This window comes from Carassius gibelio, chromosome A21 (assembly GCF_023724105.1).
Source record: "Carassius gibelio isolate Cgi1373 ecotype wild population from Czech Republic chromosome A21, carGib1.2-hapl.c, whole genome shotgun sequence".
NCBI classification, from domain to species: domain Eukaryota; kingdom Metazoa; phylum Chordata; class Actinopteri; order Cypriniformes; family Cyprinidae; genus Carassius; species Carassius gibelio.
The window spans coordinates 20,563,601-20,580,567 of NC_068391.1; the positions used below are offsets into that span (position 1 = coordinate 20,563,601).

A 16,967-nucleotide genomic window follows, 5' to 3' on the forward strand; every position below is an offset into this window, starting at 1 on the left:
TGAAATGTTGTTGTTGTTGTTCTCATGTCAGATGTGTGTGTATCTACCAGGAGCACCTTAAAAACAACAAAATCCTTGTGTGTTTGCGCACACCTGGCGAATAAAGCTAATTCTGATTCTGATTGATCTGTGCAGACTTCTCTCCTGTTTCAGACCAGAAGACTATTTCACTGAGAAAGCAATATTATGTATTATGGACTCCTCCTATTTTAGCCAGAAGCAACTATTTGAATTGAAAGTCTCTGTATACTTGTTTCTTGGTCTCTACTACACTCTAGTGGCTGTTCACACACAGGTACATTTCAAGGTTAATAAATAAGTTACAAGAATTAGTTTCATACATTTCCCCCTTATTTTTGCATTACTTTTTATTTGCATATGGCATCATTTGCTGATGTGCATATGTGTAATAATACAGTGTAATAAAATCCATTATCATAATGAAATAAATACGCAGTATCTGTCTGCATACAGAGGTGCTTTATTGATGAACAAAATTCATGATGATTGAAAAAGAAATCAATATGCTGTCTTCATGCACAGACACAACCTTCATGTGCTCTGACAGGAATCAGAGATGAAGAAGCTGTAGTGTGTGTTATTAGTGTTATAGCTAAAACAGATCTGCACACACATATTGATGTCTCCTGCTGCTGCTACAGTCATGTTGAGATGGACCAATGCTCAAAAGCAAGTGAAAAAAAGAAATAACAGTTGTATGCTTATTTGCCATAAATCTCTGAAGCTTTGTCAACAGCAGGCCTGGCTCATACACAACAACTTCACTGAAGTCATAACCCAAACATAACAAGCAAACACACACACACACACACACATTTAATCTGTACTGGAGTTAGCATGGCTGTGCTGAACTCACAATAGTTACCGCTACTTTGATCTGGGCCTATGTGACAGACCGCAGCTTTATAATCAGATATTTACAGGGACAGAACTTCATTTGATTTTCTTCAAGAATTATTAAATTAGAGAAAAATCCGTATGATTTTACAGAAACCGAAGAACAAGAAGAAGAAAATGAGAACTAATCCATCTGAAGAGTGCACACAAACAAACTACTAAAGCACAATCCCTCCTCCCCTGAATAAATAAGACACCATGTGTGGACAAAATCAGCTGATTGCAGTCCTTCAAAAGATGTAATCGTTGGTCATCTTGAGCGAAGGCATGGCCTCGTTGACGTTGTGGTCGAGCCGGTGATACTCCACCCCACGCGAGCAGAAACCGTCCCGCCAGCGGCGACTCTGAGCCAGCAGCATCAGCTGAAACACAGAGAAGAGGTCCATCATAATAACACTCACTCATTTATTTCACTCACTCTTTTCACTCATTTCACTCACTAAATTATTTCACTCACTCTTTTCACTCATTCTTTTCACTCACTCACTAAATTATTTCACTCTCTTTTCACTCATTCATTCACTCACTCATTATTTCACTCACTCTTCACTCATTTATTTCACTCACTAAATTATTTCACTCCCTCTTTTCACTCATTCATTATTTCACTCACTCTTTTCACTCACTCATTTCACTAACTCACTCACTTATTTTGCTCACTCACTAATTTCACTCACTCATTTCACTCACAAAATTATTTCACTCACTCTTTTCACTCATTCATTTCACTCATTCCACTAACTCATTCACTTATTTCACTGACTCACTAAATTATTTCACTCATTCACTAAATAATTTCACTCACTCTTTTCACTCATTAAATTATTTCACTCACTCTTTTCACTCACTCAATTATTTCACTCTTTTCACTCATTTATTATTATACTCTTTTCACTCATTCATTCACTCACTTCACTCATTATTTCACTCACTCTTCACTCACTCATTTCACTCACTTAATTATTTCACTCCCTCTTTTCACTCATTTAACTCATTCATTATTTCACTCACTCTTTTCACTCATTCACTCACTCATTTATTTCACTAACTCACTCACTAATTTCACTCACTAAATTATTTCACTAATTTCACTCACTCACTAAATTATTTCACTCATTCACTCATTATTTCACTAACTCTTTTCACTCATTCACTCACTCATTATTTCACTCTTTTCACTCACTCATTATTTCACTCACTCTTTTCACTCATTCACTCACTCACTCATTCACTCATTTCACTCACTCACTCATTATTTCACTCTCTTTTCACTCACTCATTATTTCACTCACATTTCACTCACTCACTCACTCACTTATTTCACTCACTCTTTTCTCTCATTCACTCACTTATTTCACTCACTCTTTTCACTCACTCACTTATTTCACTCACTCTTTTCACTCACTCACTCACTCACTTATTTCACTCACTCTTTTCACTCATTCACTCACTCACTCATTCACTCATTTCACTCACTCACTCACTCATTATTTCACTCTCTTTTCACTCACTCATTATTTCACTCACATTTCACTCACTCACTCACTCACTTATTTCACTCACTCTTTTCTCTCATTCACTCACTTATTTCACTCACTCTTTTCACTCACTCACTTATTTCACTCACTCTTTTCACTCACTCACTCACTCACTTATTTCACTCACTCTTTTCACTCATTCACTTATTTCATTCCATTCACTTACTTCACTTACTCATTCACTAATTTATTTCACTCTTATATACACAGTGTGAGAATTGGTATAGTCAAGATACTCATATTTCTAACTTTGATACAATACTTTAACAATAAAAAAATTATATTGATACGATTTCCGCTAAACAGGGAAAACCTTAATTGAATTTTTGACTGTAATAAATATACTTTCCTATACTTCTCCTACTTATATACATACACACAAATAATTTGATTTAATAATAACTTGAATCTATCATTTATTTTACACACTGCAGTAGTAAAATTATTAGAGGGACACAGTTTGTGGTGCGATTTTATTAAAATACATTTAAAAACAGGAGGATTGCTTTGCTTGTTTGTGGGACTGCACAATTTGATATTACTTATTATTACTATTAACACTACTGAATATAAATAGAAAATGAAAAATAAAAAAATATTACTACTGTAAAATAAAATAAAAAGTATTTGAAGTATTCAAGAAAAACTAAATAATAATACATTTTACATTACAACTGTAAAACTGCTAGACTAACATTTCAAACTTTACACCATCTAACTTTTATTCTGACAGTAAACCGCAGGAGCCCTTCTACAGTGCTTCTCATTATGAGTTTGTTAGGATGACTGGTGCATGCAAAAGCATGCAGCGCATCAATTGATTTCATTTAATCTTGCAGCCCTAACGCACAGCTAGAGCACTTCTAATGGCATTTCTACACATGCTTACATTTCCCTACTGAGTGTCAAAATGCGATTGGAACTACTGGGGTTATTTAGAGTAAATGCAATAAGTTTAAACCATGCATCCCACCATATCAAACATAAGCCCGTGGACACGTAATGCTTACCTTTCTCTTGTTGTGGTAGGTGATGTACACGATGGCCACCAGAAAGGCGATGATGACCAGATGAAAGAAGAAGTGGGAATCTTCATCCTGTGGGGTGTAGGGGTCTTCGATTTGGTTATTCATTTCTTCAGAGCTCTTAGGGGAGTTTTTCTTTCCTTCCTTGCCGTCTTGAGGCGCCTTCGTGTTTTCACCAATATCACCATCATCATCGACGCCATCTTCAAAGCTTATGTCTGGTTCTTGAGACGTGCGGGGGGACGTGTAATCGAAGGTAATGTCGGTTTCGTCAGCTGCAGGGGTGGAGCCGGTGGTGGGCTTGTTTGAAGGTGTAGGGGTGGTCTCTGGTGGTCTGTGTTTGGTGGATGTAAGCTGGTCTGGAGTGGTTTTGTGCAGGTCTGAGGAGGCAGTCGTAGGTGGAGCAGTAGGAGTGTCTGCTGATTTGGTGCTGATGTCGTTTTCGACAGTAGAAGCTGCCATCACATTCAACTCGGGCGATTCCCTCTGAAGACTGCCATTCTGGATGCTCGACGTGTTCTTATTAGGTATAATGATGGTTTTGTTCATATTGCCTACGCCAGCTGTGAAAAAAGCCACATTAAAAGCAATTACAGTAATACTGTTGCAGTGCTTTAGAGTACTTACAAATAGTAGCCTGTTATTCCAAATTACATGACAAAAATTGTAGTTAGTTACATAATCCATTACAGTACACATTTTAGCTAATATAATCAGATTACTTTTTGACTACTTGCGACCGAAATCAAATTAAATAAAATAATATTGTGCCATATTGATATAACAATATAAAAAGAAAAAAATATATATGTTCATGTTTCTGAAGGTGCTGCAGGGGATGTGAGGTTAAGGAAATGCTATTATTTAGTTACATCATTAAAAATAGAAACCCAAGTCATTTAAAAATAATTGTGTTGGAAAGACGAGAAACTTCCAAAGACAGTAATACTTAATAAATAACCCACGGTTTGATCATTCAAATAAAAATGAATGTGTTCATATGTAGCTGGTGCAATGTTTAAAAAAAAATGCTTATTAAAGCTGAAATTATTTCTGTAAATCCAGGTTTCAAACGCTGTGGTCTCTCAGCTTTCTGTGTAATTATAGTCATCTGATTATTGATTAATATGTAATCATGTTATCAATAATAAAGTGAATTTAGTCTAATTACAATCAAACTTTACTACAAGTATTTCGGTTTTGGAATTTGCATAATCAACATCTATTTCCTGCGAATGAATCAAAGCCTCAGTTTAGAGTCGTCAATGTCAACAGTAAATGATGATCTAAGTTTTTGATTCCGGCTTATTAAAGCATGAATTACAGATTCTTCTGAGTGGAACAGGATTAATTCATTAGTAACAAGAGTAATTGGATGAATATTATATAATAATTTTAGATCTAAATGTTTACAAATGGCAGGTCAGCTGTTGTACTGTGATTCATTGTAAAAATGAAAACCAGATTTCCATTTGATCTCGTGTTACACTTTCATTTTCACCGCTGCAAAAACAAACACTGCGACTAATATGGAATACAAATAACAAATTTATCAGGAGAGACAGCAAAAATTTACAATAAAAAAAAATTATATTAACAGACTGGTGAGGTGTAAGCTCATATTGTAGGTCATAACCATAGACCAGTGTTTACGGAAGCTGCGAAACTGAGCACGTCACATAAAAACACGAGACTTCCGGTATTACCATCAACGCTCAGAAGTGTTGTGCGAGTTTCTGTTGGGTACTTGTATAACACTGTGTAAACGTGATATTTATCAGTTCCTAGACACACACATTTGATGAGAAAGACGTTTAGAGAGTAATTGTAACGTTTCATGGGATTCATTCACAAGGGACACGGGCTCTTTCGGTAAATAACTGACACTCTCTGACATTATAAATTACACCCTTTTGAGGTTTAGAAAGAGATCCTCTACTAACCTTCCGGTGCCGTTGTGCAGCTCACAGAAAGGATCTGCAGTGACAGTAAAACTGCGATTATTCCCGCTGCGGAGTCACCGACTCCCGTCTTCCCCACCGCAGCCATGTTCAGTGCTGACGTCATCGGTGCGCGCATGCTCCGTGTTGCCTCTAACAGTCCATATTTTCAAGCAAAAAGAATTCTTCATAACTGCGTTTTTAACGGACGCTGACTAAAAAGTTAATAATGTTGCAGTAGATTAAATAAAACGCTGAAAACAATGAAAAACAGTCATGTTAGATACTACTGGCCTGGCCATCGGTCTCGCACATCCGCCATGTTTGTAGTTTTAAACACCTTTGAATGCGCATTTGTAGTTCTAATCGACTCCTCGTCCAACGCGATGTGTTCTGGGCAAAATTGATCGATGCATCGATCTGCACTTCGTATTTTAACCGGAAGTAGTACCCATTTAATTATATTTTCGAATATTATTTAGGACGATAGTATACCAATTGGGACGCAAAGGGGTTAAAACAAAATATATAAAAGGGATACACACACACACACACACACACACATATATATATATATATATATACACACACACACACATATATGTGTACATTTTAATTTTTGTTATTGTTATATTTCTTTAAAAAAGTATGTTGTGCAGGTCCCCTTTAATAAATGTGAGTGCATCTTACACTGACAAAAAAAGCAGACAATGGCACATTGTAAGCTATACTGAAGTCTTGAGTACCTACTGCAACTTCTGTTTATACAAGTTAGAAATGCACATTTAAGAAAACAACTACTTTCAGTTATTATATCCAAAAAGACATGATTTTCAGAACAAAACGCCAAACTGCACAGTCGAATGTGGTCCAGGTTGAAATGTTTTATTCAACTTAAAGTATCCATACTGCTAAATCCACAGTATTCTTATCCTACATTTAGAAACGGAGGACTACATCCACCTGTTCAGATCTTTTATGCTCTATCCAATGTGTCAGGAGCTTGTTTCCAGCCTCCTTTAGTTCAGGGAGAGCTGAAAGAGTTTTGCTATCAAAGGAACAGGCAGTATGCAGCGGAAAAACAATAATGGACGAGATACACATGTGGTTTCACTCACACAGACGAGACAAAAACATAAACGCACCCAACTAAAGAGGTCTCAGTGTCATACAGGTCCCTTCGTTCAAGCTGTAGATCAGGAATGTTGTGACCTAATATTAGTGTTGTCTGATACAAACATCTGCCTTTCTACCCAGTGCTCCCCTTCCCAAAACTGAAACATCACTAATATATTCAATCGTGATCAACACTGTAATAAATAATGTTGAGTGTAGTGAAAATACATTTTCAAGCCATTTACAGCTTTACAGATGCTCTTCTCTCATTCTGTGTGACCTGGTAAATATGCATTTGTTGCCCTCTCTGAAGAAGTGAGCCATCACTAATGCAGGATTTGACAAGTGTATAGTGTGTGTCCTTGGTCAGGGCATCGAAGAGAAACAAGGTGTGTGAGGATAGGTATTCAAAATATATATATATCAAGACAGGATTATTGCAATCCTCAGCTTCCTATGCCTCAAACTCCAGACCCAAACCCAGTTTGTGTCCACCTGCGTTAATGTTCTTCCCATCCAGAAGAGCAGAGAGGGTCAGCTTTATACCTGAACCGTGAGAAGAGGGGGAAAAGTTAGACAAGGAACGACCACATCCAAGAGAGAGTTTACTGAAAACTACAGAACGGCACACAAACATTGCCACAGTTTGGGATCAGTAAGATTATAAACTCTTTTTAAAGAAGTCTTTTCTGCTCATCAAGGCTGCGTTTATTTGATCAAAAATACAGAACAAAAACTATAATATTGTTAAATATTACTGCAATTTAAAATAATGGTTTTCTATTTTATGGTGCTTTAAATTATAATGTATTTCTGTGATGCTCCGCTGTATTTTCAGCATCATTCCTCCAGTCTTCAGTGTCACATGATCTTCAGAAATCATGAAAATATGATGATCTACTGCTCAAGAAAAAATAAATTATAATCTGATTATTTAAAATGTTGAAAACGTTTGAGATATTTTTGTGGAAACTGAGATGTAGTAAAATACGGATTAAAAAAAAGCTGCTAATAAACGTGGATTCAACGGCTCTGTGTAGTAACAGCTGTTCTATGTGAAAGCACGCACATGATGGAATTTACCGCTGATTAGAGAACCGGCTTTACTGAAAAAATATGCAATAATCATCAGCCGATATATATTGTGCACCATAAATTTATTCACTTGAGAAAGCTTCTACAAAAGGTAGGACAAAAACTGCCCAACAGCGCTTCCATCCAAAGTTGCAAATTTAACTTTTGCACAAAATTTGATTATTGCATAAAAAAATAGCAAATAAGCGCCATTTCCATTCAACGAGTCAAATAGAACAAAATCGTCCTGATTAACTGCCACTAAATATCACTGTCAAAGTAAGAGAAGCCACTGGAAGCGCGACTGGATGAAACTTAATAAATGTGCTCTCTGCTTTCGGAGGCAGATGCAGCTGTTTGGGAACGCAGTCGTGTAAGTTAGCTCTGGGAAGCCATTATACAGCAATAGCTTGACGGCAGGCTTTGGCTCAGTCACTGCAGAATGACCAAAACAATATTTGAGATGCTGTCCAATGAGATGCTGCTTAGTTAAGTTATCCTGTCCTATAGTGAAAATATAGAGGAATTTATTTGGCAAATGCGTTTTTATCTCCCATTTTTGGCATTAACATTTAAAAAAACATCCTCAAGCTAGTGTAAAAACGTTTTTCAAAATTAAGCTAAATTATTATTTAGCATTTCTGATGCGATACTTCAAAATGTGCATGGAAGCATAGCTAGTGTGGACCAAAAGCCAAATGTGCTTGGATTAATGTGGACGTAGCCTCAACCCACACAAACACACTTTCCTGAAGTATCTAGCAATCCTTGCGACTGTGATTAGTTGGTTCAGGTGGGATCAGGATAGAGGTTATCCAGGAGTTGCATATGCATTTAGAACAGGTTTATAAAAATAAAAAACTTGCATCTGATTCACATACTCACCAGGCTTCAAGGTTTGAGTATATCCCAGGCCGACGAGGCTAGAATTATTCACTTTGGCCTGTAAGAGACAAAAACATGTCTGACTGCGAAATTCACTGACGACAAAACAAAATAGCACTTATTTTCACCTTTTCAGTAAGCATGGGCTTATTTTTCATGACCAGCTGAACGTCATGAAGACCAGGGTCTTCCTAGCTGAGCATGCTTCACAACATCTCATCCAAACTCTGTCATTTTTAGGCTCCATTCACACTAGGTATGGTTACGTGCATTCATTTGAATGAATCAAAACTATATAATAATGCATTAACAATACCCTTATAATGCATTATAAACACAGGCACTCACATTTTTAATTTTAGGTTAAATTCTGACTGCATTCTGCTTGGCTACATCACGATGTGAAAGCATGCAACACTGTTGTCGTTTCTTTCACATGCACAGAAGTTAAGGCTTGTTAAAAATCTGGGGGTTTTTTCAGGTTACATCATCATGCCAGGAGACGTGACTGCCTTGATCAGTGAAAAAGCAGCATGATCAAAAACTAAAAAGCGGCAATGATAACTTACCGAGAAGGAAGCGTCGGCATCGATCTGATACTTGGCAGCGATGCCAAAGCGGGTGTTGCTGTTGCCGGCGGTCCAGGACAGATTGACCGCTGTCTCCAGATTATCATTCACCTTCTGGTAAATGGAGCCTCCGAATTCTGTTCCATCATTCCTGCCATTTGAAAACATCTTTTAATGAAATAAAATGCACTGAAATACCTCTTTTCAACAATTAATTTCACTAAATCACATAATAGAATGCATAACAACAATGACTATTTTTCTAATTTGTTTGCATTTCAAATAAAAGTAGGATGTTTTATAGCAATTTTATAGATATGCATTTTCAAATATCAGATTTCTTTGTTCTAAATTCTTAGACACCATGAATCCAGTTTTTAACAATAAGCTTCAAGTTTTCAAAATGAAGAAGGAATGTGGAACACCAAATTCAATATTCTAAATTTCAAAAATTCAAAATTGTAAATTTAAAAGTGGAGAAAGTCACTGTGCAAAAAAAGTGGGTCAGAGGTCAAACTTAAGGGTTATACAGGAAAGAGGGTCCAGGATATTTAGATATTTGTATTGCAAAAAAAAAAAAAAAAACTGAGAAAGCTTGCATACTTAATGCCATGACTATTAATCTAAGACTTTCTTTTCATTTATGGAAAAAATATTGTTATAAAATAAAGATTGCAGTATTGTTTTTACTTTTATACTATTTATATTAATAATATTTTTTATACAAAAAAAAAACCTGCATATTTTTCATTAAAAAGGTTGCAGTGTGTGTGTGTTATATGCAGCCCTAAACACAACACACACCTTAAGATTTGAGCTTCAGTGATATAAACAAGCACCAGACATCAGCGCGCTACTTCATGCTGCAAAGCCCTTGACAAATCCAATCGCCGGGGAATAAACGTATATATAAATAACCCAGCTTTCTAACCTTGCGACTGCTGGAGACTCGCTGCCGTGTGTCTGATGATACTGCGTTTGGTACATACACGTTTGTGTGGAGCTGGAACTCGTCGGTCTTGTAGCCCACAGCGAAGTTGCTCTGAGTGACCCGGTTCCTCCCAGCCTCGAAGGTCATCTGGTACCCGGCCAGCCAGCCCTCGAAGCCCACGACCACGGCTCCGTGCACCGCGGTGCCATTGATGTCGTAGTCCACGTCACAGCCCAGGTTGATGTGCTCGTGCTGGTAGCCGCTCTTGATCTTCCCGCTCTTCTTGCTGTGGGAGGTCATGACAGAAGCACGTGAAAGTTTGTGTGAAGAACGTTCTCATGTGCTTGTTTAACTAGGGCTGCACAACTAATCAATGCAATATGGCTTAGTGCGATTAGACTGAGATTTAACGAAATTAATACATGTGTTTATCAAATTAGTTTCATTTTGTGTTATTCTATATATATATATATATATATATATATATATATATATATATATATATATATATATATATATGACAAAGTTTTGTCTAAACTCAGAATGCATGCGTTTTTTTATTGCATTTTAAAAATCACTATTTAATTTATCTTTAGGACACATAAAAAAAAAAAAAAATTCTCCAAATGCAATTCTCCAAACTGTGTAGTTGCAGATTAGACTCACAACCAAAAACTAACACGTCCTTCTCTTTATATATTACATCTACACTGGAAATGCCAAACATCACCACATGATTGCATTGACTGTGACGCAGTGATCACTTCACGTACCCAGTGTTCGGAGAGAAGGAGGAATCCAGCGTCAGCTTCAGTCCTTTAGCCAGCTGAGGAGAAGAAAGCAGCACTGGTGTTCAATCACAAGAATCTGATTCATGTCTGATCCAGTGTAGCTCAGTGTTCGGGGGCCTGTACCTGGTCCTCCAGAGTGATCTCCGTGCCCAGAGTGTTGTCCGTGTTCCACTTCTCAGTGAAGGTCAGGCCGTGTTCTGCCCACTTGTACTTGGTCTCCAGTGTTCCTGCTACCTTGCTGGTCTCGGTGTTGGCCGAGCCGGAGCTCTTGAACTCCTACAGCAGCAGGAGAACAGATCCGTCACAAGCTGACAATCACTCAAACTTAAATTAGACTAATGACCCTCTTTCCTGTTTAACCCAGAAGCTTGACGTCTGACCCCCTCTCTGTCCAATCTGGATTTCTGTATCTGGACTTTTAGAATTTTAGAATGAATATTGAATGTGGTCTTGAGGATTACTGATTCAGAACAAAAAAAACTGCTATTTGAAAATACATATCTATAAATTTGGCATAAAAATGTTCAGTTTTGTTAAATATCAAATGTCTGAGAAATGTAAAACTATATTAAATGCACTGTAATATAAAATTTTCTTGACACTATAAATAAGTTACACAACTCTTATTTTGTCATATTTCAATCTGTATATGGATTACAGTGTTTGCAGTGTTAGAGTTAGACGAGGACATCTGCACAAACACGTCTTTATACGTATACAAGCCAGAAACTAAGCCTGTGCAAAAAAAGGCTTATCTAAAGGGTTAATGGTCCCACCTAGTAATCAACTGTAAAAATAACAAATTTTACCTCTTCCCAAAAGGGAAAACCACAAACAATCAAGAATTCATGATTACATGGTGTCATGGCTTTGCAACCAAAAAATGTCGTCAATGGGGCAAAAAAGCCACCAACAACAAATTAGGGAGAAAAAATTTATATCTAATACTGCACAAAAACTAACAATGCATCAAAGCCAATGTTGCTACTAATCTTTGACATGCCCAAGAATTTGATAAAAAAAAATTTTAAAAATCCAGCCACAATTACTTTTATATCGAAAATAAGTCATTTTGTGTGTTTTTTCCCCCGAATCAGTGACATCATGTCATCTGTCCACATGTGGTTTTGGGTAACTACCTCTGATAATATCTTTATTTTGATGCAGCTACATAAATTCTAAAATTCCAATAATTACACTATTGAACAATACTTTACACCTTAACCCACCCTTAAACTTACCCATACCTCCAACCCTCTCCCTAACCTTACCCCTATCCCACCTCAATAGCAGCAAAAGTGTTTTACAATACAATATGAACACAATAAGTACATTGTACTTATTTTTTTTAAGTACATAGTAGTTAAGGCCACCTAATATGAAGTGGGACCGAAAGTACATTTTTCCTTAAGAATCTAAACCAATCAAGAGCAAACATTAAACATTCGTTCTTTTCAAAATCAGCATTGTTTCTACTGTATGATTTCATTGACATGTGAACAGAAATCCCATCAATATTTCATCAAGTTTGGCAGAATGATGGCACTGTTGATTACGTCTCTGACTGAAATCCACTGGCTACTTACCAATCCACTCTCTGACCTCGTTTTCAAGTCCAGCTTGATCAGACCAAAACCTGCAAATGACAGACAAACATCACTGACACACAAAACGACATAAAGAGACCGCGGCCATGGCAGAAACCCATCAGCAGTTTCACACAGCTGACAGAAAAACATTTAATTATTCCCTGTCTGCAAAAGTTGGCTTCCCATTCATTTCCTCCAAAGGGAAATACATTTTTAAGGTTAACATATAATTCATCATTAAAAACAATGCTGTTGTTCGATGGCATATGCTTGTGACAAACCCATCAGAACTGATGATTTCAATTTATAATACAATTATTATTAAAACATTTTTAGAGGAATATTAACCAGAAAAAAATGATTTACCAAAATTTATTTTGGCAGTAAAATGTACATACACAACACAGTATTGCTGGATTCTAAATATAATAGAATATTATATAATATTATTTATTTATTAAATTTTTTTCTATATAGAAATTATTTAGAGATGCTTTTGATTAATAAAATTTTATGAAACAGAATTTGGAATAATGGAAAACAGATAGGAAAATCGATAGTGCCTTAAAAGCAAAAATGCTACTTTTGTTATAGGGGTCATGTGATGCTTTTTTAAAGATCATGATTTTGTGTATTTGGCATTACAGAATATGTTGACATGCTTTAATGTTCAAAAAACACATTTTTTAAATACTTTACATTATTGTAGGTCTTCTAAGCCCCGCCTCTCTCAAACACATCCTCCTCCTGACAAGCACAGTCTGCTCTGATTGGCTAACTGACCCAGTGCATTGTGATTGGCCGAATACAGCAAGCACTCGCTGGAAATGTAACGCCCCTTTCCATAATCACAATCTTGATTTTTCAATATAAATGTGAAGATAGTTAATAATGTCCTTAGTTTAACCATCAATTCAATCCTGAAACGGAATGGTGACAGACTCAGAGATGAAGCTCGTATGTGTTTGCAGAACACAAGACACGGATGATTAAGACACTGACTCCACTGTGTGACCCCCTCTCTCTCTCTCTCTCTCTCTCTCTCTCTCTCTCTCTCTCTCTCTCTCTCTCTCTCTCTCTCTCTCTCCCTCCCTCTCCCTCCCTCTCTCTCTCTCCCTCCCTCTCCCTCCCTCTCTCTCTCCCTCCCCCTCCCTCTCTCTCTCCCTCCCTCTCCCTCCCTCTCTCTCTCTCCCTCCCTCTCTCTCTCTCCCTCCCTCCCTCCCTCTCTGTGTCTCTCTCTCTCTCTCTCTCTCTCTCACATGCACAAATCTCCAAATTTGAACAATCAATAGCAAATACCTAAACTAATAACATGCTTCCAGTCAGAAGCACCAGATTGTCGTAGTAAAGTCAGAATCACCTCCTCTCCAAGGTTCATGAAACAGTCGTCCATTAAATGCGTTGCTGTTCTTTTGTAAGTAATCTTAAAGATATCTAAATGCATCTACTTTCAGAAGAACAAATAAAGTGTTTTTTCTTTCTCCTAGATACACACACATCTCTCTGACTGCTTCAACACTAACTGTGTTACTGAAACCACGCCTTCTTTCTTTGCGTCAGCATTTGGGCGCATTACACAAATCTTCCCACACAGTGATGTAGAGATGTGGGGGCGTGTTTAAACGAGCTGTTTTAGGGGCGTGGCAGAGTCTTAACTTTGATAAAAAATATCTCTTTGGATTTGAGACTTTAGTCTTTAAAACTAAACAGATCTTCTTCATGCACCAAGAGATTGTAACACTCCACAGAGAATTGAAAACTTTTATTAAATTGCATTTAAATATTGTAAGGTACATGATTTCAATTACTTAGAAATGCTTTTTGATTAATATAATTTAATCAACCATTAAAACAGTATAAAAAAAATCAGCCAGAAAAAAAAATGGAATACAGGAAAATTTAAATGAGGAAAAAAGGGAATTTGGAAAAAAAAATTATGGAATTTTTTTTGGTGTGGGGGGGGGGGGGGATTAATGGATTTCTTATGCAAGTGTGTGTGTGTGCAAAGGTTTGTGTATTGTGTATGTATGCAGCTCTAATATGAACCAGATTAAGTCGTACCATATCCTTTGGTGAAGATGTCCCTGGCAGACTTGCCCAGGTCCACGTATGTTGGAGGAACAGCCATTGTCTGAAACACAGAGAGGGTCAGAGGTGAAGAAGGTCAGCCAGGGGTCACCTCTAGGACAAACACAGTCAGTCATTTCACACAGCAAATCATTATCAACCTCATATTAAACCATCGGACCCTCTTCAGCATTTAGTGAGGAACATACTGCGATTTCAAATGACATTCCGCCTTCCTTACGAGCATTAACAGACCGTGCATGAGGAAAATCCACATAATACTGTGACTGGAGAACAGTGACCAATCAGAAACCTTTATTAGAAGACGCTGATCATCGCAAAATGGCCAGATGCTGGCGGACACATGCATTACACTCAGGCCTGTCCCTTCTACACAACATGCACCGATGCATGCGAGTATTCCTCTGAGACTAAACAAGATGCGAAGAAACACACACACACAAAAATTAGCAAAACACACTGCAAACACTGATCTGCGTGTGAGTGAGATGAGGATCACTGCATCGGACTGAGAGCTCAATGGCGCAGGTTTAAGCCAACATCAGAGCAGAATGAGGACAGATGAACACCAATCAGACTTTAACACCCGTGCAATACTGCAACATCTATTTGGGTTTCTTTCAGAACGATGCGCAGTGAGACAGGCGTCGAGCGCAGAATACATGCATTTAAACAGTGCGAGTTTGATCATGTTCAGTCGGAGCACATTCACAAACGCGACAAGGGCATTAAATGCATCACATGTGGCATTTACGACTGATTCAGGCCCTGCTCGCGACATTAATGCGCCGCATCGCCGCCGGACTCACTCCAGATTCACGCGAGAGCCCCGGATTTTGATTTTTACCGCAGGATGAAGATCTTGCACTTGAACAAACCTGTGTAAGTCGTGAGAACAGTGCAGCGCCGGGCAGGACTCAGCCGAGAGGATGCGACGTGCACAGAACTACGCCACTCACGCAAGAGCGTAACGACGTCACGCGTGCAGAATCATCTGGACTGGAGCATCATCTCAGCAGATTCCACCTCGAGATGAAAATACATCTGGAATTTTTTTTTTTTATGAGGTTGCAATTTGCTTCTTATTTCCTGTTTTAATTTTTTTATCAGTTATAATTTTATTTATTGTATTGCAGTGTATTATTTAGTTGTTGTAATTATTTTGATTATATATATATATATATATAAATTGATGGCCAAAAGTTTTGGAAGGGATATAAGTTTTGTGTTTTGCTTAATTTGCTCCTTCGATATTAGCAGATTATTTTCCCACATGTTTCTATGGTACACAATGACAATAATTTCATAAGTTTTAAAGGCTTTTATTGAAAACAAAATCTGGCATGCTTGTGATCAGCTTCTGGGCCGAGTCCTGACTGATGGCCGTCCATTCTTGCCTTATTAGTTCTCGGAGCTGATCACAGTTTGTGGGCTTCTGCTTGTCCACTCGCCTTCTGAGGACTGACCACAGGTTCTCTATAGGATTGAGATCCGGGGAGATCCAAACAGATCCAAAGTTTCAATGTGATGATCTTCCAGCCACTTCTTTATCACTCCTGCTTTGTGACATGGTGCTCCATCATGCTGGAAAATGCACGGATCATCACCAAATTGCTCATGGATCATTGGAACGAAGTTGCTCTTGCAGGACGTTTTTTCATTGCAGTGTTTCGGGGCAGAATTATGAGAGATCCCACTCCTTTGATTGAGAAGCAACCCCACACATGGAGGATCTCAGGATGCTTCACTGTTGGCACGTCACAGGACTCATGGATGCATGCACCTTTTCTTCTCTGAACAACTGGTTTACCAGATTCTCCAAACAGTTGAAAGGGAGCTCCATCAGAGAAAATAACAATGGTGCTTTCAGGTGCAATATTCTTTGTAGCAATTTCCTTGCATGAGAGGCCCTTTTGATGCAAAGCGATTATGGCTGCGCGTGTTTCTTTAGAGGTAACCATTGCTAGCAAGAACACAGTAGGCTGGTGATGTTATGCTCAACACTGAAGATCCGATGCTTGTATATATGTATATAAAAAACAACAACGCTGGCAACACTTTTCACATTAAAGCATTGGATAGGAGCTTGATTCATTTTGCCAAAAGCATGTGATCTATGACGTTTGAACCTTCTTCGTACGACTGAAAACCATAGTATGGAAGGCCGACGGGGCCAAAAGTCTTGGAACGCGTGAAATTTGACCGTGTCAACACGTAAAATGTATCCACGTTGACTCTTTTAAACGCATTTGTTTTATTGCTTATTTTCTTTTTATAGGTTACTCTTACTCCCAGGTCTGTGTACCTTCAGGTCATTTGAACAGAAGCATTAAGCTAGGTATTTTTTTTTTCATGAGTTAAAATTAGAATATGCTTTACTATATACACACAGTAAAAAAAAAATGTTTAACACTACTAAAGATCATGTAAGGTCCCAATCTATCTAGTGTTAAAAGCACACCATTCATATTGTTGAATTTAGAGTTAATGTAGCACCTTACAG

General features: G+C 37.7%; 2 protein-coding genes across 3 annotated transcripts; both read right to left on the reverse strand.

The window, feature by feature from the left end:
• Positions 1–461: 461 nt before the first annotated feature.
• On the reverse strand, positions 462–5,586 carry LOC127942196 (keratinocyte-associated transmembrane protein 2). Its single transcript, XM_052537855.1, has 3 exons — positions 5,425–5,586; positions 3,467–4,044; positions 462–1,280 (listed from the first exon to the last, which is right to left on the reverse strand). Exons 1-3 carry the CDS (start codon positions 5,558–5,560, stop codon positions 1,149–1,151), a joined length of 846 nt encoding a protein of 281 aa, XP_052393815.1. The 5' UTR covers positions 5,561–5,586; the 3' UTR covers positions 462–1,148.
• A 699-nt stretch (positions 5,587–6,285) lies between these two features.
• Positions 6,286–15,493, reverse strand: LOC127942244 (voltage-dependent anion-selective channel protein 1). 2 transcript variants are annotated; one of them, XM_052537934.1, is made up of 9 exons: positions 15,343–15,493; positions 14,438–14,507; positions 12,374–12,423; positions 10,911–11,063; positions 10,770–10,822; positions 10,055–10,282; positions 9,066–9,216; positions 8,497–8,554; positions 6,286–7,083 (listed from the first exon to the last, which is right to left on the reverse strand). In XM_052537934.1, exons 2-9 carry the CDS (start codon positions 14,502–14,504, stop codon positions 6,992–6,994), a joined length of 852 nt encoding a protein of 283 aa, XP_052393894.1. In that variant the 5' UTR covers positions 14,505–14,507; positions 15,343–15,493; the 3' UTR covers positions 6,286–6,991. The 2 variants fall into 2 exon arrangements, with proteins under 2 accessions (XP_052393894.1, XP_052393896.1); XM_052537936.1 differs by lacking the exon at positions 15,343–15,493 and adding an exon at positions 15,274–15,295.
• Positions 15,494–16,967: the final 1,474 nt, after the last annotated feature.

What these genes read in the sequence shown, in the direction of transcription:
- LOC127942196 (XM_052537855.1), bottom strand. Translation starts at nt 5,560, where the DNA reads ATGCGCGCACCGATGACGTCAGCACTGAACATGGCTGCGGTGGGGAAG. An exon ending in CTGCACAACGGCACCGGAAG is followed by an intron (nt 4,045 to 5,424) that starts GTTAGTAGAGGA and finishes CTTTTTTCACAG; the next exon opens with CTGGCGTAGGCAATATGAAC. An exon ending in CCTACCACAACAAGAGAAAG is followed by an intron (nt 1,281 to 3,466) that starts GTAAGCATTACG and finishes TCTGTGTTTCAG; the next exon opens with CTGATGCTGCTGGCTCAGAG.
- LOC127942244 (XM_052537934.1), bottom strand. Translation starts at nt 14,504, where the DNA reads ATGGCTGTTCCTCCAACATACGTGGACCTGGGCAAGTCTGCCAGGGAC. An exon ending in AGATCACTCTGGAGGACCAG is followed by an intron (nt 10,823 to 10,910) that starts GTACAGGCCCCC and finishes TCTTCTCCTCAG; the next exon opens with CTGGCTAAAGGACTGAAGCT. An exon ending in TTCCAGCTCCACACAAACGT is followed by an intron (nt 9,217 to 10,054) that starts GTATGTACCAAA and finishes TTCAAATGGCAG; the next exon opens with GAATGATGGAACAGAATTCG.